The sequence below is a fragment of the Clinocottus analis genome, unplaced genomic scaffold, assembly GCF_023055335.1.
Source record: "Clinocottus analis isolate CAN_PGR_092001 unplaced genomic scaffold, fCliAna1.0.p SCAF_19, whole genome shotgun sequence".
NCBI classification, from domain to species: Eukaryota; Metazoa; Chordata; class Actinopteri; order Perciformes; family Cottidae; genus Clinocottus; species Clinocottus analis.
Window position 1 is genome coordinate 7,798,370 of NW_027175920.1, and position 21,281 is coordinate 7,819,650.

At 40.8% G+C, this 21,281-nt stretch overlaps 5 protein-coding genes across 10 annotated transcripts; 1 reads left to right on the forward strand and 4 right to left on the reverse strand.

Annotated features, from left to right (window-relative positions):
• Positions 1 to 1,391: 1,391 nt before the first annotated feature.
• On the reverse strand, positions 1,392 to 3,989 carry LOC137789311 (sesquipedalian-1-like). 2 transcript variants are annotated; one of them, XM_068582753.1, is made up of 4 exons: positions 3,906 to 3,989; positions 3,359 to 3,469; positions 2,647 to 2,950; positions 1,392 to 1,858 (listed from the first exon to the last, which is right to left on the reverse strand). In XM_068582753.1, exons 2-4 carry the CDS (start codon positions 3,437 to 3,439, stop codon positions 1,425 to 1,427), a joined length of 819 nt encoding a protein of 272 aa, XP_068438854.1. In that variant the 5' UTR covers positions 3,440 to 3,469; positions 3,906 to 3,989; the 3' UTR covers positions 1,392 to 1,424. The 2 variants fall into 2 exon arrangements, with proteins under 2 accessions (XP_068438854.1, XP_068438853.1); XM_068582752.1 differs by lacking the exon at positions 3,906 to 3,989 and having other exon boundaries at positions 3,359 to 3,478.
• A 1,535-nt stretch (positions 3,990 to 5,524) lies between these two features.
• LOC137789303 (uncharacterized) lies at positions 5,525 to 7,626 on the reverse strand. The gene is made up of 3 exons (XM_068582742.1): positions 7,371 to 7,626; positions 6,705 to 6,895; positions 5,525 to 6,594 (listed from the first exon to the last, which is right to left on the reverse strand). Exons 2-3 carry the CDS (start codon positions 6,892 to 6,894, stop codon positions 5,654 to 5,656), a joined length of 1,131 nt encoding a protein of 376 aa, XP_068438843.1. The 5' UTR covers position 6,895; positions 7,371 to 7,626; the 3' UTR covers positions 5,525 to 5,653.
• A 2,098-nt stretch (positions 7,627 to 9,724) lies between these two features.
• Positions 9,725 to 11,443, reverse strand: LOC137789306 (uncharacterized). Of its 2 annotated transcripts, none has more exons than XM_068582746.1 (3): positions 11,332 to 11,443; positions 10,883 to 11,072; positions 9,725 to 10,783 (listed from the first exon to the last, which is right to left on the reverse strand). In XM_068582746.1, the coding sequence occupies exons 2-3, from the start codon at positions 11,070 to 11,072 to the stop codon at positions 9,948 to 9,950; spliced, it is 1,026 nt and encodes a 341-aa protein (XP_068438847.1). In that variant the 5' UTR covers positions 11,332 to 11,443; the 3' UTR covers positions 9,725 to 9,947. The 2 variants fall into 2 exon arrangements, with proteins under 2 accessions (XP_068438847.1, XP_068438846.1); XM_068582745.1 differs by having other exon boundaries at positions 9,725 to 10,786.
• Positions 11,353 to 16,387, reverse strand: pkmyt1 (protein kinase, membrane associated tyrosine/threonine 1). 3 transcript variants are annotated; one of them, XM_068582732.1, is made up of 8 exons: positions 15,756 to 15,951; positions 14,585 to 15,001; positions 13,936 to 14,173; positions 13,540 to 13,819; positions 13,336 to 13,442; positions 13,066 to 13,238; positions 12,725 to 12,939; positions 11,353 to 12,549 (listed from the first exon to the last, which is right to left on the reverse strand). In XM_068582732.1, exons 2-8 carry the CDS (start codon positions 14,957 to 14,959, stop codon positions 12,165 to 12,167), a joined length of 1,773 nt encoding a protein of 590 aa, XP_068438833.1. In that variant the 5' UTR covers positions 14,960 to 15,001; positions 15,756 to 15,951; the 3' UTR covers positions 11,353 to 12,164. The 3 variants fall into 3 exon arrangements, with proteins under 3 accessions (XP_068438833.1, XP_068438832.1, XP_068438831.1); XM_068582731.1 differs by lacking the exon at positions 15,756 to 15,951 and adding an exon at positions 16,246 to 16,387 and having other exon boundaries at positions 11,354 to 12,549; XM_068582730.1 differs by having other exon boundaries at positions 11,354 to 12,549; positions 15,732 to 15,950.
• On the forward strand, positions 15,840 to 20,028 carry LOC137789317 (elongin-B). Of its 2 annotated transcripts, none has more exons than XM_068582759.1 (4): positions 15,840 to 15,981; positions 16,831 to 16,965; positions 17,194 to 17,302; positions 18,943 to 20,028. In XM_068582759.1, the coding sequence occupies exons 1-4, from the start codon at positions 15,979 to 15,981 to the stop codon at positions 19,053 to 19,055; spliced, it is 360 nt and encodes a 119-aa protein (XP_068438860.1). In that variant the 5' UTR covers positions 15,840 to 15,978; the 3' UTR covers positions 19,056 to 20,028. The 2 variants fall into 2 exon arrangements, with proteins under 2 accessions (XP_068438860.1, XP_068438862.1); XM_068582761.1 differs by lacking the exon at positions 15,840 to 15,981 and adding an exon at positions 16,131 to 16,221.
• Positions 20,029 to 21,281: the final 1,253 nt, after the last annotated feature.

A 21,281-nucleotide genomic window follows, 5' to 3' on the forward strand; every position in this document is an offset into this window, starting at 1 on the left:
TTGAACTACATCAGCAGCTTTGGGTGCACTCATTTGGGGCGCTTCTGGAGGTTCCCAGTATAGTTGCTTCAAAACAGGACAGGGGCCTACCCACTTAACTCCATATATGAGCTCCACAAGCTGCCGTAAATCTCACCACTGTACAGCTAAGGTATGTATTGGGATCCAGCACCAGTGTGAACCGATACTTTGAGACAGAGTTGCCTCTTTTTTTCTGTTCTTGATTTATACTGATCCTAGATCCTGCCACTGGTTATTAAAAATAAAACAAAAGTTAAATCCTAAGCGAAGAAGGTTGCAGGCAACAGAGCAGACACTTCAAGTTTGGGCTTGAAGGTGACAGAGGGAGAAAGAGACCAAGCTCTGTCAAAGACCATAAAACAAGACAGCTGTAGAGCCTGAAATAGCGCTGCCTCCCCCCACCATTCTCTTTCTCAGCCATTTTGACTCATCTCAAATTTGACGGACTTCACCCTTCTTGGCCCCATACAAGTGCCAGTCCTTTTTTTTTTTTTACCCACAGTCACTGGCCTGCTTTGAACTGAAAGTGGTTTGGAACTTTAATTCACTGACATACAGACAGACTAGGTAATTCATTGATCAATAACACTTTACTGACTAACAGGGCTCAGTGTCAAACCTCACCTTGGTAAGAAAAACAAGCAAACAACAAAGCTGGCATCACACATCTTGTTATATCCCGTTTATTTATTTCATCAGTTATTTATTTCATCACTTAAACTCTGGTTTTAAGTCAGCTTGTATCAAATAGAATTAACATCTCTGGGCCTTCGACAACCACAGAAGTTGCACTTTACATCCATGTCTGTCCAAAATTGCATCCTGGTAAACATTTGTGTGATATCGTCATAGTTGGCATGTGTTTTATGAGGTCACAGTGACCTTTGACCACCAAACACTAATAAGCTCATCCTTGAGGCCAAGTAGACTTTTATCAAAATTTGAGGAAATTCCCTCAGGTGCTCTGATGGTACAGTTCACAAAAATGGTACAGACATAGAGACGTACAGTTAACCGGGAAACATAATGATATAACTTTATAGCATGGCCACAGGGCATTTTCAATTCTGACAGGTGTGGATTTCTTTTGGTAACTAGGCATGAATGTTGCGGGTCTTTGTTTGCAGTTGGTGTTAGTGTCTTTGAAAATATGGCTTGTGATCTGTTTTTAAAAGTTTACATCGAGAAACCAAGTCACTTTTTAAAATCAACAAAGATCAACAGAACATGAGATTATTTTTGGCTTAAGTAAAACATAAACATGCTCTTAAAAACAAATATACACAAAAGAATCTCAACAATAATTGTTGTAGTTCTAATTCATAAATACATAATACTGTAGCTTTGTAATGCAACCACAAGTATTGAAATTAAGGTTCAGACATTGTTTAATTGCACACTTTTTATCCAAAATCAATTAAGTCTTCCTCCTGAACAACAGCATCGACTTGTCCTCTCTTTGACCAAGCAACAATCAGTTCCTTCACCTCTTTTCCAAAATCCTCATGCAACTTAATAAAATTCTCCTTGGTGCCTAAACTGACCCCTGACCACTCCCCCAATGGTGGAGCAGGAGTGTTAACAGGCACAACATTTGCACTCCTTTTGGGCCAGAGTTTGGGCGATCTCTTACTGGCGGCCTTGGATGAAATGGTCGTTGGTAGAAGCATCTGATTGGAGCTCAGACTTGGTCCTGCTGCTACACCTGTCGCTGGATACAAAGGTAGTGTTAAAGATTGTGCGCTCTGATGGGCTGCAGGATATCCCGCCTTTGCTGTGCTGAAATTTGGCATGATGAAGGGGTTGGTTGGTCCACTGGAGAACTCCACTAACGCATCTGAGGAAAAGAGCAAATAAGACAAACAGATAAACACATAAATAACAGATGAAGTTACATTAACAGAGAGGCTAAAACTATTTACATTACACTGGACTCTTGTTTTTTTTTGTATATTAGAGCATTTCATTTTCCAGCAACACTTCAAAATCAGAGGATAAAAAGAGGTGTAGCACTAACTATGACCATAACCACAGTCGGCTTACCATGGCACCAAAAGTCTCTTTCTAAACCTAAACGTGAGAATGAGCTGAAGCCAGAGATGGTTTTAAGAACGGTGAAAGACTGGTCTTTAATGAGACTGGTGCCTTCCTCATTCCTGCCCACAAAAAGATCTCCATGATACATTTAACATAAAAAGTTGTATTAATTACCTTAATTGCATAATAATCACTACATACTGTAGATGCATACAAACAAACACCTGTATTATATATATATTTTCAACTTTATGAAATGCATCATGTTCAGACAGTGTTGACTCACCGTCAGAAGAGTTCATTTATTCCTTATTAATAAAATTAGAAAAACAAACATAAAAACAACCCCCTCAATAAGCCCTTTTAACATTTAGATTGCTTTAAACTTGACTCAAAGTCTTTACAATGTCTGCAATAGACTGGTGCAATGGGATTATGATGTCTGCATACGATGTGCCATGATGTACTCGGCGTGTGACGTGGAGGCTGTAAACAGTGGTGCCTCACACAGCTGCTCTCTGGAACAAAGGCAGCTTTCTTTCGCCCACAGAAAGAAGGAGACACTCAGCCTGTCCGTCTGTCTCTCACCTCTGTACTTCTTCTCCAGGTCCATCACGAGCAGGGCCAGGTAGCGGTGGTTGGCGGGCAGCAATGCTTTGATCCAGCTCTCCTGGCTGGCCTGATCCTCGGCAGCGAACTTGTACGTACGCAATCCCGGCTCGCTCCACACAAGCGAGAAGGCAAACTGCTCGTCGGACTCACACAGCTGGACGGTGCAGCCCTCCAGAACAATCACTCCCGTCACTTCCCGGTCAGACGGCCGGTCCTTGTAGAAGAGGAGGTTCCCCTTCAGCACGAACCAGCGCTTCTGATAGGAAGTCTTTTTTTCGCCCTGTGTGACAATTGTGCAATCAGTGGTTTACTCGCTCATGTAGAAATAACTAATGTACCCAATTTCCTACACAAGAGGTGAAATTAGCACTTACAGGGAGGTTAACTGTTGTATGAATACACCAAAAAAGGACATAATGTATGTTGTTTTTGTTTGTTTCTATGCGCTTAGAAAGTCAAAATATGACATTATTTATACGTAAATAATTGTAGCACTATAAAATGTTGTCATGCAAAGCACTTCGTAACTTTGCTTTGAAGGCTGCCTGTAAATAGAGTTATTACAGGCAAAGTGGTTATTGGTGTGTAAAACCTCAGTTCATTTTTGTTAATTATTAAAAAGGCATACATAAAAACATCCAAGCTCCTCCTCTTACATTTCTGTATTCATATCATTATATTTCCCTACCTTCTTGGAGAGGTAACCTTCTTTGTCCACTTGTGAGGTGCAAGATTCAAAATAGGTGACAATCTTTGCATGAATCTTCATTTCTACATCGCAGGCTGCTTTGAGCTGGACCTGCAACATATGAAAACAACAACAATGTATCCGTGGCTACTTCCCCATGTATTACTAATTATGTCCGTTTATGGAGAATATCAACGCGCTTATTAATAATGCACACGGTTAAGCTCGTGTCTGTGGGCCAAACACGTTATAAGTGTTGCGATGCGGAAATGCTCCACATCACCAGTGTAACACGTATAAACACAACACAATAAAGATACAGCGCGTATTGTCGTTTATAGTTGGAAACACGCCGAACTGAGCGCCATTAATAACTCGCCTTCTGTTTTTGAGGCAGTAACGTCTCTTTACATCCGCGTTACGGTCGGCGCCTGTGAATATGACTCATACATTTCGGTTTCCAAAGTGTCAAATGTTTTAACTTTAACGTGAGGCAAAGTGCGAGGCCGGGCTGCTTCTCTCCTCCACATGCTTCTTTATTACTCACCTTTCAGGAGAAGTGTGTAACGTTGTTTCAGTTTCCTCCTCTGAGTGTGTCAATCACTTCCTGGTGGCCAAGGTGAGGCAGCCCCACGTCAACGGCATTCAGAAGTAATGGGGCCTATTGGCCCGCGGTTCTGATAGTCATTACGCCAATTACTTCACCCATAGATGTCATTTTCAGAGGGATTCGTATGAGTAAAATAACTTTAATTAACATGTATAAATATACAAAGAGGATTAGGGGCCACATGTGAAAAAAAAACAGTCTGCTAAACCAGTCTGGCATAGTGGACCCAGACTTCCCTGGGTCCTGTAAGTGCCTTTATGCCAGTATCTGTATCAATTGGTTTAGTAAATTGTATTTATAAAGTGACAACTAAAACAGGTTGTGTATTATTAGGTCGTTTGTGGCCAGTATTGTGACCCTGTTTTGAATAAACGTGTTCAGAATGTTTTATTACATTTATTTTATTTTCTATTTTGCACTGGACAATATAATATACAAATGAAGACATTTTATGTACTGTACTTGAGTTATCGTAAAACAAGTTTGTCGTAGCAGTAGCGGGTCATACAATGAAGCTGCCATGTTTACTTGTGCGTCGTACTGCATGGGGAGTTGACATACACAGTAGATGGTAGTGGGGACATATGTAACTGGAAAATTACTCCTCTAAAATTACTCATATCTCGTGTATGAATTCAAGTGATAATTTCTCCCACATTCTAGCTGAATAATATCACTTCAGGTAAGAATTACAATCAGCCAAATGGGGATGGAAAGCAATGTCTGTCTGTTTTTACTTTTTAAATGAATCAAGTCATGACATAATGCACATGTGACACATAGACAAGCCTTTGAATGATGTTAATGATCCTTTAAAAAACAGACACTCACTTGGTCGTTTGTGGTGGTAATAAATGAATTGATTGTTTCGCTGTGCAAACTTTATTTTCATTGTTATCATTAATAACCCCCAAAACTGCAATACATATATCTCTAGCACACAGGAAGATTCAATCAGTCTGGAAAATCAGCCAATTTGAATGACAATCATGCTATCCCGAATTTAAAGTTTCAATCAGTCTTCACAATTTACTTATTTGACAGAACTCATTTGTTTATATTATCAGAAAATGTGTTACAAAATAGTACACTGTGTCACCTTACAATGCACACTTAAGGTGGTTTCACTTATTCTGGCTGATTAGACCTTCACTAAACGTGAGGGTAAATGGAGTAAACAAAACTCTTTGTACTAACAAGAATAATCGAGGTGGAACTTTTGGTGCAAGAATGCGAACAGGAGAATGACAGCGATGCCACAAAGTCCTGACATCTAACCAGCCACAATAATTTAAATCATCTGTATGACTGTATGATGACTGTGGAGGACCTTTAAATACATATATTTAACATTTCTATGAGGTGCAACTCCACAATTGACCTAATTGTGTTATTAGTGCATCTCTATCTGTAAAGCTTTAGCCTCTTTGGTTCCAGCCCCATTTCATTACAATCAGAGGGACAAAAAGACGAGCGTACCAAGCACACAACTGGCTACACACCAGAACAACAAGTGACTCATTGTAACACACTATAATTACAAAAAAAGACGAGCCTTTCAATATGTTCTTTAGTTTATAATTGCAACTATTACTTAAACGCAGGGCAAAGTCACAAAAAGATCCCTCACACAGATTCAAAGTAAGTGCTGATTTAGTTGATTCGCAGTCAGTCGAACATAGCAATCATTGCTGTTGCTCTCTCCACACTTGCTGCAACTCTAAAATCTCTCCGATGTGGATCTTCTGATGTCTTTTCAGATTCTCCCCCCGACTGAAGCTCTTTCCACACTGGCTGCAGTAGTACGGTTTCTCCCCCGTGTGGACCCTCTTGTGTTTTTTCAGGTCTCCCGCCTGACTAAAACGTCTGCCACACTGTACGCAGCCATACGGCTTCTCCCCTGTGTGACAGCGTTGGTGGATTCTCAAGTTCCCGACCCTGTTGAACGTCTTTCCACACACAACACACAAGTGTGATTCTTCTCTCCTGAAGTGCTCCATCCGGATTTTTCTCCCATCAAATGTGGCCCAGTTGGTTTTTGCAAAGCCATGCCTCCTAGGCACGGCATGTCTGGAGTGGACAAAAACACTGTTGTGAGGTTCCGCACTAACTTGTGACCTGTGCGTCTCAGCAGCGTTCTGACGAGAAGAGTTGCAGCTTAAATCCACACATCCACTATATTGCTGTTGAAGAGACGGTGGTTCTGATGTTGTGCAGTCTGTTAGTTCGAACTCTTTTTTGATAATCGCCAGGTTTACCCCGAGTGAGGTGCTAATTTGAGAGGTGCATGCATTATTGGGTGACACAGCACTCATTTCTGTGTTTGCACTGTGTGATGTGTGGATTGTCATTGCACCCTCAATAATCTGTGTCCCCACCTCTGGTTGCGCTATGTAATGTTCTGTTGCCTGTTCAGAGTTGCACTCAGTTTTTGGTTCAGTGTTATTGTAGCTTTGCGGTGGGTTCAGTTCCTGCTTCACATCATGGTCGGGTTTGCGGCTGCTTATCCGTTCTTGCTCTGCGAGAGCGAGGTCCAGATCCTGACTCAAAGCGAGGACCAAATCCTGCTCTTGACTCTGCATGTCTTCTCTTTCTTCAAGTAACGGACTACTTGTAGGTAGAACAACTGTGAAAACAAGACCAAAAGAAGGCAAGGTAACGCATGAATAACAAACTTCAATCAGCATAGGATAGTAACATTATCTATGATTCAAGGAAATTACACTTGTTACCCACCTATGCTCGATCTCGTCATCTGGTCTTGAAGCTCCTGCAGTCTTCTCTTTAGATTCTCGTTCTCTCTTTGTGTTCTGGCGGTTTTCTCCTGGTACTCTGACACCGTCTCCTTCACAGCCCCCAGCACCTCGTGCACCGCTTCAGTCAGCAGCTTGGCCACTCGGGCATTCAAACGTTCAAGTTTAGACATCCTGAAATAAAAATGGCACTCAGGGTAAAACATTACTGTAGAATGTTTGTGCAAAATCCTCTTCAAAGCGAGCCATATGTATACAACTCAGCCATCCAAAAAAACATTTGTCTAAACAATAACAGTTGAATTAGTTAGGCTAATACAGTTTCCAGCATTCCCATGTTACCCTTGGTATGGAACGTTTTACAGATAGTTTGATATTATGGTGGTGCAGTCATCTCACACCAGGCTGATCCTGTGTGGTACTGGCTGCAGTCATTCTGCCAGTTTAAGTGATTTGCAATGGGGCTGTACATTAATTAAGTAGCATGATTGCTAAGCGTCACACTCTGACGGGTATTTTCACTGACAGGTACTGGTATGTTTAAGCTAAGCAGTGTATATGCCATTAACATCAGAGCAAATATATATAACAAATGTGTTGAATGACCGCTCCTGTCAGCTCGCTGGCTAACGTAAAGTATGTTTAGTACCTGCAAGCTAGCGAGTCGTGAAGTCAGCAGCTACACTGTAACATGGATAGCTAGCTAGCTCGGTGCGTTGTCCTTCCTTTAAAACTTCAAACAAACACGTCATGTGGTTACTGTGTTAGCAAGACTTGCTAGTACGTTGTAGCCAACATAGCTGGTACAAACAAAGAAACAAAAAAACTGGAAACGATAAAGCAAAACACAAATCTGAACGTCAACATAACAGCTCGCAACCTCCGGAAGTAGAACCTCATATACATCCGGTGTGTGACTCAGGTGGTTTTCAAAATAAAAGTGCGAATGACATCTGACCTCGAGCAGTTATTCCCCCCCCCCCCCCCCGGAAGTATTCTGTTGTATCAAAAACAATTTTCATTTTGTTGTCCTGTTATTTTATACAGCTAATGAAATGCCCCAGAACTAGATGATCAAAACTGGGATTTCATACGTAGTAAATTAATGTGTGTAAGTCACAGCAATGGAAAAGAATAACATAGTAATTTAAATGGCCAGCCTCCATGATTAGAAGTACTGTATCCAAAATGCATACAAAATGAATACCCAATATTGTTTTTATCATTGAAATTAATAAAGAAATACAAGTGATGAAGTAAAAACTATAACGCAGTTTGTCTGTTACATTTTTATATGAAGTTAGATTCTTCTGTAGTCTCCTAAAGTGCATATATGACATCCACCAGCACACAAAAATGGAAATGCACTGAAAAATCAACTTAAAAACATCAAAATACAACATGTATACGCAACCTTAACTTACAAGAGTGAAGAGGGTTTCTTGGTTGTGGTCAAATAACTAAGAAAGGCATGCACAGCCTCATCTAACACCTCATCCAGTCACAGTTGATTGAAGCAAACTCAAAATATTTCCATGCTGCTTGGTGTCTGTGGTCTGATTCTGCTCTGGATGTTATACTGTATACGTGATATTGGGGCAGCTTGGGTGTAGTAAGCGGTCTGGACATGCATTCACCTGGGTACTGATCTGGTGTGTGCACCTCAGGATGTAGATGAATAGGTCTTTCCTACTCTACTGTCTCCAACGACCACACACTCTGACAACTTTGCCCCCAGAAATTCTGAGATACAGAAGTTTCAAATCAAATGTATTTCTATTTCTTCATCACACTTTAACAATATATTGTACAGACAAAAAAAAACAAAAAACGTTTCTCTGATCAAGATAAAGTAGATCTGTGTTTATCAGGCTCAAACTGAAATACAAATTGATTTAAAAAGCTAGCCAAAGGATAATATGTTTTTTTAAAGAATGTTATTATTATTATTATTATTTTAACTATAATAGAAACTGAATCAATATCAATAAACAGACTTTATGTTAAGATAATACTTATCAAATATGTTGTTTCACATTCTTCTGGCAGTGTATCTTATAGCTTGTTGATGAGAAAATGTAAAGAATCTATAGAAGGGACACGTGGTTAAGTCGGCTGTCCTCTGAACCCAACATCAAGCTTAAACAAGACATGCCTTTGTTGTGAAGAAAGAGTGGGAAGAGTAGAGATTTTGGGATTGGGCAACATCTTCAAAGTGTTGGCAAAGATGTTTCATCATCTCCTCTGAAAAATGATGCCATGAGGTGCTGCAATGTTGCTCACTTGATCTGATCACCGTTCTACTGCATCTCAATTACATCTTCAGAAAAGTTTTAATATTAAGAACACATCATGTTGAACACAGTGACAAGTAAAGCAATTCAGTATAAGCCAATGTTGGTCTACAACAGATATAGATATAGTTAGATACTTAAACAGTGCTGATTAAAAAATATTACACTACGAGTCACAATGAGGCCCAATAAAATGGTAAGAACACAAAACTTTGTCAGGTTATGCAACTACAGTTCTGCTGAAAGCCTTAAAGGCCAGTCTAGTCTTTGTTGATGCTTCCACTTTGCCCACAATGGACCTGTATTTTGTTGGGGATGTATTTTTTCATATATGCCCAGCCTGGTTAAACAGTCAGATATTAATAATTGAAGATTCATACACTTTCCATGCTGATCTAAAAGCAGGATTTACTGTTGAAATCCACAACTGCCTTACACCACTCATCAGACTGCAATGAATTTCATCACTGACAACTAGTTAGTCCTGAGACTGATCAACTTTAAAATCAAAGTTCAATATTTTGAAATGCACTGACTAACACAAAATTGACCAGCAGGCAACAATTTGCTCACTGCTCTGCTCCTTCGACGTTTTCAAGTTGACACACAAGGTTTGATTTAAGTGTATATAAATCTTATATAAATCTTGTCGGCGATACAGAACAAATTACCATGAAGAAGTAACACATATGTTTATTTGATTTGGAAATTGGACAATCAGACTCGAATGGCAGAGAACACACATTATTAGACTGTGCTTGACACTTGAAACTTTCTAAACAGGGTTGCAATATGCTTAGAAAACCATAATGAAATTGCCATTTAACTTTTGCGAACACAGCACCTTTTATTTATGTGACTTACAAAACCGGCAGCCCTTTCACTGTCCATTGTTCAACAGTATAAATGGAAAAGGTCTCGGGGCAGCAGCCTCACAGGTGAGTTTGCTGGTGTTTCTTCATGTTACTTGAGTGACTAAAACTTTTCCCACAGTGGCTGCAGCCAAAGGGCTTCTCCCCGGTGTGGTAGCGCAGGTGCACCGTCAGGTAGCCCGACTGACTGAAGCGCTTCCCGCACACCGAGCAGCAGTACGGCTTCTCCCCGGTGTGCACCCGGCTGTGCTTCTTGTAGTCGCCCGCGTGTCTGAAGGTGCGGCCGCACAGCGAGCAGCAGTAGTGTTTTCTCACGTTTCTCGGGAACGCGCGTGAGCCGGACGCGCAGCTGGCTGCTTTTGGGTTTGTTTGAGCGATGTGTGTTTTTTCTGCCCCAACGCAGTTTGTGTTGTTGTATCTATGGGACAGTGGCTCCTCTGACAGCCTGAAGACGAGCCCGGACTCGTTGTATAGTCCCGGGTGATCTGGAGGAGGTTCTAGGCTCAGTCCGTGTGAGGATGCAGCGATGGTGCCGTCATAGAAATGATGAGCGTTGCGCATGGCTCCTTCGTCCAACATAATAGGCTCTGCTTTCATTTCAAGGTGGTCTCCAGGCAATAAATCCGCGGTGATGGAGCCGACATGGTGGGAAATCGGCAGCCCCTTCTCAGTCTCTGCTTTAAGAGCTGTTGGTTGGTTCAAGTCATCGCCTCCTACGTGTGGTCCTGTCGTAGGGGGCAGACCGGAAGTGGCCAATGATGTAACGGATGCTTCACATTCCAGGTCAAATGAATACGAGGGACAAATTACTGCAATGTCCTCTTCTTTCTGCTTCTGCTCCCTCAGATGCTGCTCCGCGTCATCCTGCTGGGATGCAGGGGAAGTTTGTGCCACAACTTCTGCATGACAAAAAAAGACGACAAAACACAAAAAGATACATTTACAGATTTGTTAATGAAACAGCTTCAATATTTCGGGACACAAGTCGGACTTACCATTGCTCTCCAGTTGTAACTTCCCCTGCAGCTCCTGCAGCCTCCTCTTCAGACTCTGGTTCTCCCTCTGTGTTCTCGTGGTTTTCTCCTGGTACTCGGACACAGTCTCTTTCACCACCTCCAGAACCTCCTGCAGAGCCTTGGACAGCAGCTTCTCCACGCGAGCATTCAGACGTTCAATTTTGGACATCTTTATTAGTTGATAATAGAACAAAAAGTGAATATGGTGTGGATCTGAGTGTGTATTTCATAGATAATTGCACGAAACGTTCTATCAATATTGCAGATGTATAACAACTATCGAATGCTCATTTATTAAGATGCCATTGCTTTCAGATACAACTGCAACAATACAGATTCACAATATTAGCGAAAAAGCATATACAAACATACAACACCATCTCACAATTTAACAGTAGTATTTCTTAACCAAAGAAAAAACAGCATACCTTGTTGAACCCAATGCAATACCGTTAAATTATGTCGCAGCCTTTAATGAATCCCAGATTTTCCAGTAGTGATCCAGATGATTTCGCTCATTGTTTACAAAATTCTCACTCGTGTAAATCTCGCAATTAGGTTGCAGAATGCTTTCTCAGGACATGGCAGACCGGGAGTCCATTTGACATACAGCTTTTCAAGGAGATAAACGGAGTCGGATGATGAAAAGGTTTGGCATATACATATCCTAAAAGATGCAGGTATCCTGTGCACAAAACATTACCACCCACATCATCCTCTTCCTGGGTTTTTTAAAGGCGCCTGACATCCAGCGTGAAATGCGATGCTGCCATCTACTGGTGAGTACGCAAACACATCCTGAACACAACATTCATTCATACGCTGAGGTCTCAGGCAAGAGAAGGGAAATTGTGAATCTGACAAACACGTTCTTACATTTTTGGAGTTCCTTCTCCCTGAAACATAATGCAAGTTTACATTGTTTCCCTCATTGTTTTATTGTCTTCTGTACCTCACAAGGTTAATGACTGAGAGTACACATAGGGAATTATAACTTTTTCTTTACCATTACACAATGACTTGTCAATTCAGCAACAGATTGCATTTACACAAACTTAAAAAGTGCTTCAAGGTCTGATTACAAGTTCAACCCTTTTCCCTAAATAATTTGCTTTTCAATACACATAAAAAGAAGCTGTTGTAAGACAATATGGCAAAAACAGTTCATACAAACTAGGTACATTCATACATTAGTTCCTCTTCAGCTGACATTTTAAAGTAAAAACACATTTCCCTTAAATGTAAACGGGCAGTCTTGTACTCATGGCTGTGCCTCTACAGTTGTGTCCTCAAACAGACTGAGCAGGTTCTTTGGTTCAAAGTTGGGTCGGGGTAAGGCCTCCTCGGTTCGGATCCAGTTGCGACCAGCTTGCTGCGAAGACTTGGTGGATGATGAATGATGGCTCTGCGTGGAATCTTCATTCATGCGATCTGCATAAAGCTCTGCATGTATGGGGCTTGCACTGGGTGTCAGTGTGTGGCAGGAACCATTTGAGTGGATGCTGGAAAGGGTTTGCACTAAATTGCAGGAGGACCAATTACACAGATCTGAGTGAGAAGGTGTGTGGGATGGACTTCGCTGATTGCGTCTCGGGGATCCCGGGAGAGGAGTGGATGTGCTTTCCACAGACAGTCTAGATTTAACCCTTTGGGATGGAGGAAATGTAAAAAATATATAAGTAGGGAATTTGACAATACAAATGATCAAGGCAGTGTCCAAATAATTATCTATATTTTACTGTTGCTGGATAGTCATGCAATTCCAAGATATACCGTAAAACCAAGTCATAAATTAGCTACGTTTCTAACATGATTCTCTACCTGTGCGAGAAGGTGGGAGAAAGTTCTGGGTCTGTGGGATCCAACAGAAACACAGCATCATCCTCTGGGCTCCCTGAGTCAGCATGCATGGCACTGAGAGGCAGGGTTAAATCCTTGTCCCAGCTACCCGGAGGAGGAGTGCAGGGCAATGGCTTGGTACAGTGAGGGAGTAAGTGAAGGGAGGACAGGAGTCTACACCCGAAACACACTACCAACTATTAAAAAAAAAGAGCAGAAAAATGAAAACATTAAACATTGATTAAAAAGTAAACTTTTTTGTTTCAGATTGTTTACATTCCATGTTGTTTATTTAATTATTGGAAGAACCAATAGACTCATACCTGACAGAAGGAGACCAATGTCAGCGCGGTCTCTGCAACCAAAAGATAGATGCGCCTCTTCCACCTGTGTTTCCTAACAGAGGGGAGAGCAAGAAGCTCAGTGACCGTTGGTCTTTCAGACGGTTCTGGGGCCAGCATCATCCGCAGTACTGTCTGAAGCTCAGATGAAAGGCCTGCAAATACAGACGGAAATAGAAACACGATTAATTTCAAAGATAGATCAAAGATAATAGAACTATTCATGAGGACTTAAAAAAAAGTGGCTCTTACTACTGGTAAACTCAGAGGGGAGGCAGCCTTGTCTGAGCTGTTGCCAGCCCTCTCCGCCATTTGGAACCTCCATATTACAGGCAAGCTCCAGAATAGAAATACCCAAACTAAATGAAAAAGGATTATTGGGCATTAAATTCAAACAGATCAATCAGTTACATGTTTTAGGAGATGATTTAAATTCCTTATGTATGTTAGTTGTACCTGAAAACATCTGCGGCAGGTCCATACTTCCCACGAAGCAGCTCAGGGGCCATGTACCTGGGATCTCCCTCCTGGACGTCATCTTTCACTTTCCCCGCGACAGAGTCTGCACTATTCGGTTTGAGTTCAAACAGCAGCCCAAAGTCCCCGAGTTTAAGACGGCCGGAGTCAGTAATAAGAACATTGGCAGGCTTGAGGTCCAGATGCACAAAACCACGAGAGTGCAAGTGTTGCAATGCTGAGAGAAGATCGCACAGGTAGGCCCAGGCTGCAGGCTCATCTGGAAACGAAAGCCAAGTCAGTTTGTCTGGATCAAGAATACCATGCATTATTTTAAGCAAAATATGATAGCTAAAACAACATCTGGGTATATTTCATTCTGTCCTTCGAACATACCTGGGCCAGGAGGTTGGTTCTCAGCATGAAGCAGTAAGCTGGTGCTACACAGCTCCGTCTGGATGTACAGTCGGCCACACTCCTCCCAGGCTGCCACAAAATTCAGGATGTGAGAATGAGGACAGAGACGCTCGTGGTTCTTGGCTTCCCTCACGCTCCGGTTCCTGTCACTGTTGCCCCTGAAGCGATGAGCAGAGCGCTTGACTGCATACTGACGACCATCCTTGATGCTTACCACCTGGAAAAATAAACAAAATGCTGAGGTCTTGTCTTCTTCTCGGGGATCTTCCAATTACATTTCTGGTGAGAAATTAAGGCTTACAGAGATATCTAAATTTGCCATAACAAAACCACAACACAGATGTTAAGATTGTATGTAAATTCTGTTGTATAGCACAACTTTGTTTCAACTTAATACAATGTCCAGGAATGTTTTTTTTACAGGATTAGAAGAAAATGAAAGGTAAAAGATGGTAGGCACAGCTTAAATGTATGATCTACATACTATAGACATTATGTAAATTTCCCACCTTACCAATAGTACAAAATGATAGCCCTTAAAATGCATTTTTTAATGTAAAGAAACAACATAATTCAATATATGTAATTACATATTTTTCATAAACATATATAGACAAACTTTGCTCACCTTGTAGACCTCTCCGAAGGATCCTCTTCCCAGCAGGCCCAAGTTAGTGTAGCACTGACTGAAATAGGACTGCTGTTTGCTGGGATCATAAACCGAATTCGGAGGGGGAGACTTACTCAGGGAACACGACAGGGGTGTCCAGTTGGACAGATTCTGGGGAAACACACGGCTCAGAGGGGGACATCCCTTGGAGGGTGGCAGTGGAGGCAGAGTATGTGAGAGTCGGGAAGGGGAAGAGCAGAACGAGTTGGACGTAGAAGACGAGGAAAAAGGGAGACGCCGCTTTTTAAGGGAGAAGGACTGTTCTGCATTGGAGAAGTGGGTCGGAAGAGGGAGAGGTACTCTGGACCCTGTAGTTTCCATAGCCACTGACATTGTGTTGGCACTTTTTTAGCACCTTTCATCAAAGATAGTGAGCTGTAACATTCAAAAAAAGAAGAAAAAATTAAGCACACACACAATCTTGAGTGGCAGTTAAAAAGAACGTACAAATGCAATTTTACACTGATTATGACCATTCAACAAACATTTTCCTACTGATACACTGAGCCTCGCTCATCTGAAACTATAAAGTAACCCGTCATACTCATTTGCTACAGAACCAAAGAAATTACTTACTTAATGTCCCCTCTAAAAACTTCAGCTGCCAATCTCTTCAAGCACCAAACATGACTGTTTCTTACATAAGAACCAGGAAATAGAGGGTCGGATAGAGATATCCGACATCCTGATTGACAGGTTTCTCGGCCAATTGTCTGATATAAGTATCGATACATTCTTATAGATCCTTTGATGGGCAGCTCACTGGCAGAGCAGGTATAGCCAGTATACAGCTATCGGGGTAAAGAGGTACCTCCTGAATGTAACGTAGCTCGGTTAACCGAGGGAACAACCAACTAATGCGATGACGTCAGTTTTCTTATGTATGTTTATTTCAGTTAACGTAAATCTGCTGACTTCGTTATGACTAACATTAGTACTATTCCTCATTTGGCATCACTGACACATGCCACCTCGACTAAACTAACGTTAACGGACCCAGTCAACAACATCATAACACAACCTCGCCTGCGAGTTAACTTGCTAAACAACTAGCTGACAGCTCATCGTGAGATAGAGTATAATTAGGTAACGTCACTAAACCGACCATAATCCAGTGGTAAAGGCGCACCGTCTTCATAAGAGTGGGTCTCGGCTCGTCGAAGTCCAATTCAAACTGCGCGTACACCCTTCAAGCGTGTAAATAACGTTACCTCGCGCCAAATTCTGAAAATAATACGCAGCGCTGCGCACTTTGCTTCCGCGAATACAGAATACTGATCTGAGTTGCGCAATTTCCGCAAGCGGTGCAGTCTGGGGTTCTGCTGGCGCGACTGGCTAGCTGAGCACTTGAAATGGTAACTTTATTGTTATTATCAATCGGTTCTTTTAGATTTATTTCGAGATACAAACACTGACTGAATGTTCGGCGCTCCGTTCAAAAGTATTTGCGCTCATAGTAACGACCGGTACCGGCGGTTGCGAGCATGTTTGTTTCCGTTTGTGTTTGCTAGCAAGCTAGCTAACTGTGCTAAGTTCCCTAGTTAGCTTCGCCTGCTCGTCCACCGCTTGCGACACATAGCTAGCTATCACGAAAGGTAACTTATCTGAGCTTGGCTAACCTTGGAAGTGATGTAGCGTCAGCCAACTAACCCAGTTAGGCCTGTCTGACGTTGTCATACAAACAGGACAGTGTCTATTCAATTTACTGCCATTTAACTAGCTCCCGAACATCTCAAGGCTCGTTCGTATCGGCTAATGTCCTGTTAGCTCAGAGCTAAACACAGTGTTCGCTGTTTGTCGCGAACGTTGGCTTATGAATCAACGAATTGTCAGCAATGTTACTTCTTCTGTATTTGAAAAATATATCAACCAACTAAAGACCTGAGTTTCCTAAAAAGGATTCGCCAACAACACTAGATTAGTCTAATGTTACATACAGTTTAGTAGTGTGCAATAAGCATTGGCCATATGGACACTTAACACGTCTTACATGGTCTACTTAGACGTTTGATCAAATACAAAGATGTTTAGAGGAGCCACAGAGTCCTCAAAAGGCTATTTGATGTTAGTCCATTTTGAGAGGAACATTTTTAAACCATCATTTCAACCATCATTTCAAACCATCATCTTTAAGATGAAATCACGAATCTTGTTTCCTTTTACACCGTTTTTAATCATATTTTTATATCTACGCTTTCCTTCAGGATGTGTTCTTAATGATCCGGCGTCACAAGACCACAATCTTCACAGATGCCAAGGAGTCTACCACTGTGTATGAGCTGAAGCGTATTGTTGAAGGAATTCTTAAGAGACCACCTGAAGACCAGAGGCTGTACAAGGTGAGTTTAGGCCCAAGTATGCCAGTGATACATAATTAAGTCTCGTCACACATCTGACAGCATCACAGTTCTGTCTAGGTGACGTAGTGGCATGTAACTTGTCTTTTAAAAGGGTGACTTAAATATTCCTCCGACTGTCTTACATGCTGTCTCAATATTCATTGATGCACATTCATACATTTTAGGCCAGTAGTGGATCCTATGACATTTTCAACTTTTGTCCCACAGGATGACCAGTCGCTAGAGGACAGCAAAACTCTTGGAGACTGTGGATTCACCAACCAGACTGCCAGACCTCAAGCTCCAGCTACAGTTGGTCTGGCTTTCCGCATAAATGGTATGTTCAGAATTTAAGGGATAGTTGTTTTTTTTATGCGTCCGTTTCGGGGACGGGCTTTTTGTTTTCAGGTTGTCCATGAGTTCGGTCCATTCTCATGAACACAATAGCTCAGAAAACCCCTTCGAGAGAGTTGGTGTAAATTTGGCACAAACTTGTCAACCTGGGCTAATTGATAAACTGATCTGATTTTTTTTAAAGGCCAAATCAAGGTCCCTGTGACCTCATGGCTATCCCATTCTCGTGATAACACGATGAGACTTTTTTTACTTGCACTCAAGATTGACCCGATTGGATTTTGTGGTTAAAGGTCCAATTATAAAGTGATTCCATTTTGGACAGACATGGATGTGAACTGCAACATGATTTGTTGGTGAAGGAATACAGCCGCAAGGCAGTAATTGAAGTTTCTCACATTAGGGTGATATTTAAGTATTTACTGTCTTTCTGCTTCTTCTCTACAAAACTCAGCTTTTCAAGGTGGGACATTATTCGAAAATTCTTGTTTTGGATTTACTTGTCCAGTTTAGTTGAACGTCAGTAATTAATTGTGTGGTTGATGAGAATATTTTGTACTTTTTGTAAGTTGATCTGCATCCATCTTATTGAGTCTCTCAAGATCTGTAATCGGGTGCTGCACAGTATATATGTCAGTAGATTACTGTGATTGTCAACAACTGTAATTCATTTGTGCTCTTGCACTGTTAAATATCAGAAGATATTTTCTTATGAAATGTGACTTTAATCGGTTATCCTGATTCCACATCAGTCTGTGTACTTCAGTCAGTGATTTGTCTTACATTAACAGCTTTTTAGTAGATGGCGCATTTACAATTTTGCATCAAGGTTCAAAAGGCATACAAAGACAAATCCATGCAGACAAGACAGTGATATTAATATTGCTAGTTTTTATGCATTTCAGTAAAATGCACAATTTGGGGCCACAGAGGGCTCACGGTGTAGAGCCCCAGCGTCCCATGTACCACGGCTGTGTTCTTTTACACAGCGGCCTATGCTCAAATCTGATTCATGTCCCTTTGCTGCATGTTGTCCCCTCTCCATCCTCCTTTCTAGTCTATCTATTGAATTCAGGTTTAAAATAAACTTTATATTATGCACAGTTAAAATTGTGTAGTATAATAATAATAACCTAACCACTGATGGATTTTTTTCAATCACAAAGCCAGGACTATTTTGTATTTATGCTAATTTTTCATCCCAATGCACATGAGTTTACAATGCAAGACTACATTAGGGACAAAGTAAATGAACACAGCCCCTTTTTTAAATTTATATTTGAGCTTGAAAAGTATCTCTAGAGATTAGATTTTAATTGAACCCCAAGCTGTCCATGAGTGAGGTTTGAATATAAATGATATCTCTCTGGACATTATAAAATCAATCCAATTCTATGTGGATATGCCAAACAAGATTTTTTACAAGGTTCTCATTGGTTTCAGAGAGGAAATGCATTGATTAAAAAAACAACACTAACCACAGTAGTTCTTACCTTCAGTTTCAGAATATCCAATAAGGAAGACATCCCACAGTCAATGTGACATTACTACATCAAGTTTGTAATGCATGCAACTCTGCTGTCTTGATGGAGCTAATGTTTCCTTGTGTCCTCTGCCCTTCAGATGAGATGTTTGAACAGCTCCACGTCGAGGCCTTCTCCAGCCCCCCAGAACTCCCTGATGTGATGAAGCCTCAAGACTCCGGTAGCACTGCCAATGAACAAGCTGTGCAGTGATAACAGGGAGAGGAAACGAGCAATGATGGAAGGATGGAAGTGGGTGTGTGTGGATTAACTGCAGTGGAGAAGTAGCAGGGTGGAGGATAATGTAATATAATTTCAGTTGATGGATGGGGACATTATAGGTAACCAAGCCTATCCATGTTACCTTCATGCTATCATCCCAACATCTCTCCCAATTTGCTTCACAAATCCTAAAAAAAAGAACTCTTTATAGTTTCCACATCACATGCGGTTCTGCTCCTTGACTTTGCTATTAAGCACCAACTGGCTAAAGCTTCTTGAGTGATTATGTCGGTTTGGAGGGTATGAGTGTGTGTGTATGTATGTGTGTGTGTGTGTGTGTGTGTGTGTGTGTGTGTGTGTGTGTGTGTGTGTGTGTGTGTGCGTGAGTTATTATAATTATTGTCATTAATATTTTGGAAACGGTGAAAGCGTAGTTGTGTGTCACAGTGCTCTAGAAGTAACATGCATAAGTAAGAAGTCAGGTGTCTGAATCGGCGAACTGCATGAAGAAATTTGAAAACAAAGGCTTTATTTTCACTGAAACGGATAAACCATAAACTGATAAGTTTCCTTGGTGTGATTCTCCCAGTTTTGTTGTACATTTCTGATTTGATTTCATACCAGGAAAGAAAGTCTTTATAATAATTCTGTGTAGTTTTGTGTCATCATTTTGTTTTTTCAGTATGTTTTACTTGTCAGTTCTTTGTTGTATGTTTCATGCACTGAGACCAAAGGCGGGTACCTCTTGGACAACAGAGGGATTTTCATTTTGGTCAAAGGACATTCTGTCTGTGGCACACAGTATACACAGGAGGAGAGTAGTCTGGCGTTAAAACCTAAGTTTGAAAAATGCGAACTTCACCACATGTCCCCAACATCAATGTGGCACCTTCCCCTAATCACACAAACATTGCCTGTAACTGTGAGCTTGCATAATTAAAAGTTTTTCCTGTTTTGTTTTTTACACTGCTGGCTGATTTTTATTTAAATTTTAAATGCAGCCTTACATCAACATTTAAAGATAACAGAATGTAAGATGTCTCTTAAAGACGTTTGTGCAGGGCTTTAGCTACCTTAGGCCTTAATCACAGCAGACATTTTGAGTCAGGACATAGTAGGATACACACAGGTGTAACTAATTAAGGGCTCTTTTCCATTTAAGTATCTCTAAAAGGGGTGACAGTGACTCAGCATGCACAGCAAGAATCTGAAGCTGCTGAATTCAATTCAGTCATTGCTAATTTCATTATTTACACCTTTTTCTTACAGCGATGTCTTCAGTTCAAAAGGTAGTCGAGTGGTTTTTGCTGCTGGTTTTGATTTTGTAATTATAAGTTTTACACACTGGGCTTTTTACAATGACAGATGGTATTATAATATTTTTTTTAGGATGTGCCACATTCCTCAAGTCAAGGACATATCCATAACAAACCAATGATGTCCACCACGCTCTCCAGAGTCCCCAAAAGTCTCACTGGCAGTTGTGTTTTGATAGTCACATTACTTGCACATTTATCTGGGAATATGAACCACCACTGGGTTGTGTTTGGATATATGTGTTGTATTAGATTGTAGTTCTTCTAAATGTTTTATCGTCTTATTTTGTGCTCACATTTTCCTTATATTAAGTTTCAACAAATGACTTTAAACTGATTGGCATACAGCAAACCTGGGGAGTAATCCAGTATCGGAGAACAGGGGGGTTTAAGGGTATCTGCAAAATCTAATGAAGCTGCTGCCATCTGGTGTTGTGCTGCGTCTTATCCACCTGATTGGAACGTGAGAGGCAACAAGAGCCCAAAGTGTCCCCAAAAAAGTAAAGGGATAAACTTTTTTTTCATATATTTCTTAAAAGATGCTCACAAAATCACATTGATACAATTTTACTCAGTGTAGTTATTTCTACTGCTCATACTGGCCATAAAGAAACCCCCTTGTGTGTGATGGTCTCTGTGATACGTGTAAAAAGACACAACATAACATGAAATCGCTTTAGGGATCTTTTTTTTTAATTACTTCATCACATATTTATTGTTCTCTTCTTCCAAATGGTCAGATAAATGTTTAGCTTTATATTAATATTAATGTTAATCCTGCCAATGGGCCGGTAAAACATCTCTCTCTCTCTCTTATATATATATATATATATATATATATATATATATATATATATATATATATATATATATATATATATATATATATATATATATATAT

What these genes read in the sequence shown, in the direction of transcription:
- LOC137789311 (XM_068582752.1), bottom strand. Translation starts at nt 3,478, where the DNA reads ATGTTGCAGGTCCAGCTCAAAGCAGCCTGCGATGTAGAAATGAAGATT. An exon ending in AAGGTTACCTCTCCAAGAAG is followed by an intron (nt 2,951 to 3,358) that starts GTAGGGAAATAT and finishes ATTGTCACACAG; the next exon opens with GGCGAAAAAAAGACTTCCTA. An exon ending in CCTGGAGAAGAAGTACAGAG is followed by an intron (nt 1,859 to 2,646) that starts GTGAGAGACAGA and finishes TCTTTTCCTCAG; the next exon opens with ATGCGTTAGTGGAGTTCTCC.
- LOC137789303 (XM_068582742.1), bottom strand. Translation starts at nt 6,894, where the DNA reads ATGTCTAAACTTGAACGTTTGAATGCCCGAGTGGCCAAGCTGCTGACT. An exon ending in GATGACGAGATCGAGCATAG is followed by an intron (nt 6,595 to 6,704) that starts GTGGGTAACAAG and finishes TTGTTTTCACAG; the next exon opens with TTGTTCTACCTACAAGTAGT.
- LOC137789306 (XM_068582745.1), bottom strand. Translation starts at nt 11,072, where the DNA reads ATGTCCAAAATTGAACGTCTGAATGCTCGCGTGGAGAAGCTGCTGTCC. An exon ending in GTTACAACTGGAGAGCAATG is followed by an intron (nt 10,787 to 10,882) that starts GTAAGTCCGACT and finishes TTTGTCATGCAG; the next exon opens with AAGTTGTGGCACAAACTTCC.
- pkmyt1 (XM_068582732.1), bottom strand. Translation starts at nt 14,959, where the DNA reads ATGTCAGTGGCTATGGAAACTACAGGGTCCAGAGTACCTCTCCCTCTT. An exon ending in GAACCAACCTCCTGGCCCAG is followed by an intron (nt 13,820 to 13,935) that starts GTATGTTCGAAG and finishes TTTCGTTTCCAG; the next exon opens with ATGAGCCTGCAGCCTGGGCC. An exon ending in TCTCCCACCTTCTCGCACAG is followed by an intron (nt 12,550 to 12,724) that starts GTAGAGAATCAT and finishes TCCATCCCAAAG; the next exon opens with GGTTAAATCTAGACTGTCTG.
- LOC137789317 (XM_068582759.1), top strand. An exon ending in AAGACCAGAGGCTGTACAAG is followed by an intron (nt 16,966 to 17,193) that starts GTGAGTTTAGGC and finishes TTTGTCCCACAG; the next exon opens with GATGACCAGTCGCTAGAGGA. An exon ending in TCTGGCTTTCCGCATAAATG is followed by an intron (nt 17,303 to 18,942) that starts GTATGTTCAGAA and finishes TCTGCCCTTCAG; the next exon opens with ATGAGATGTTTGAACAGCTC.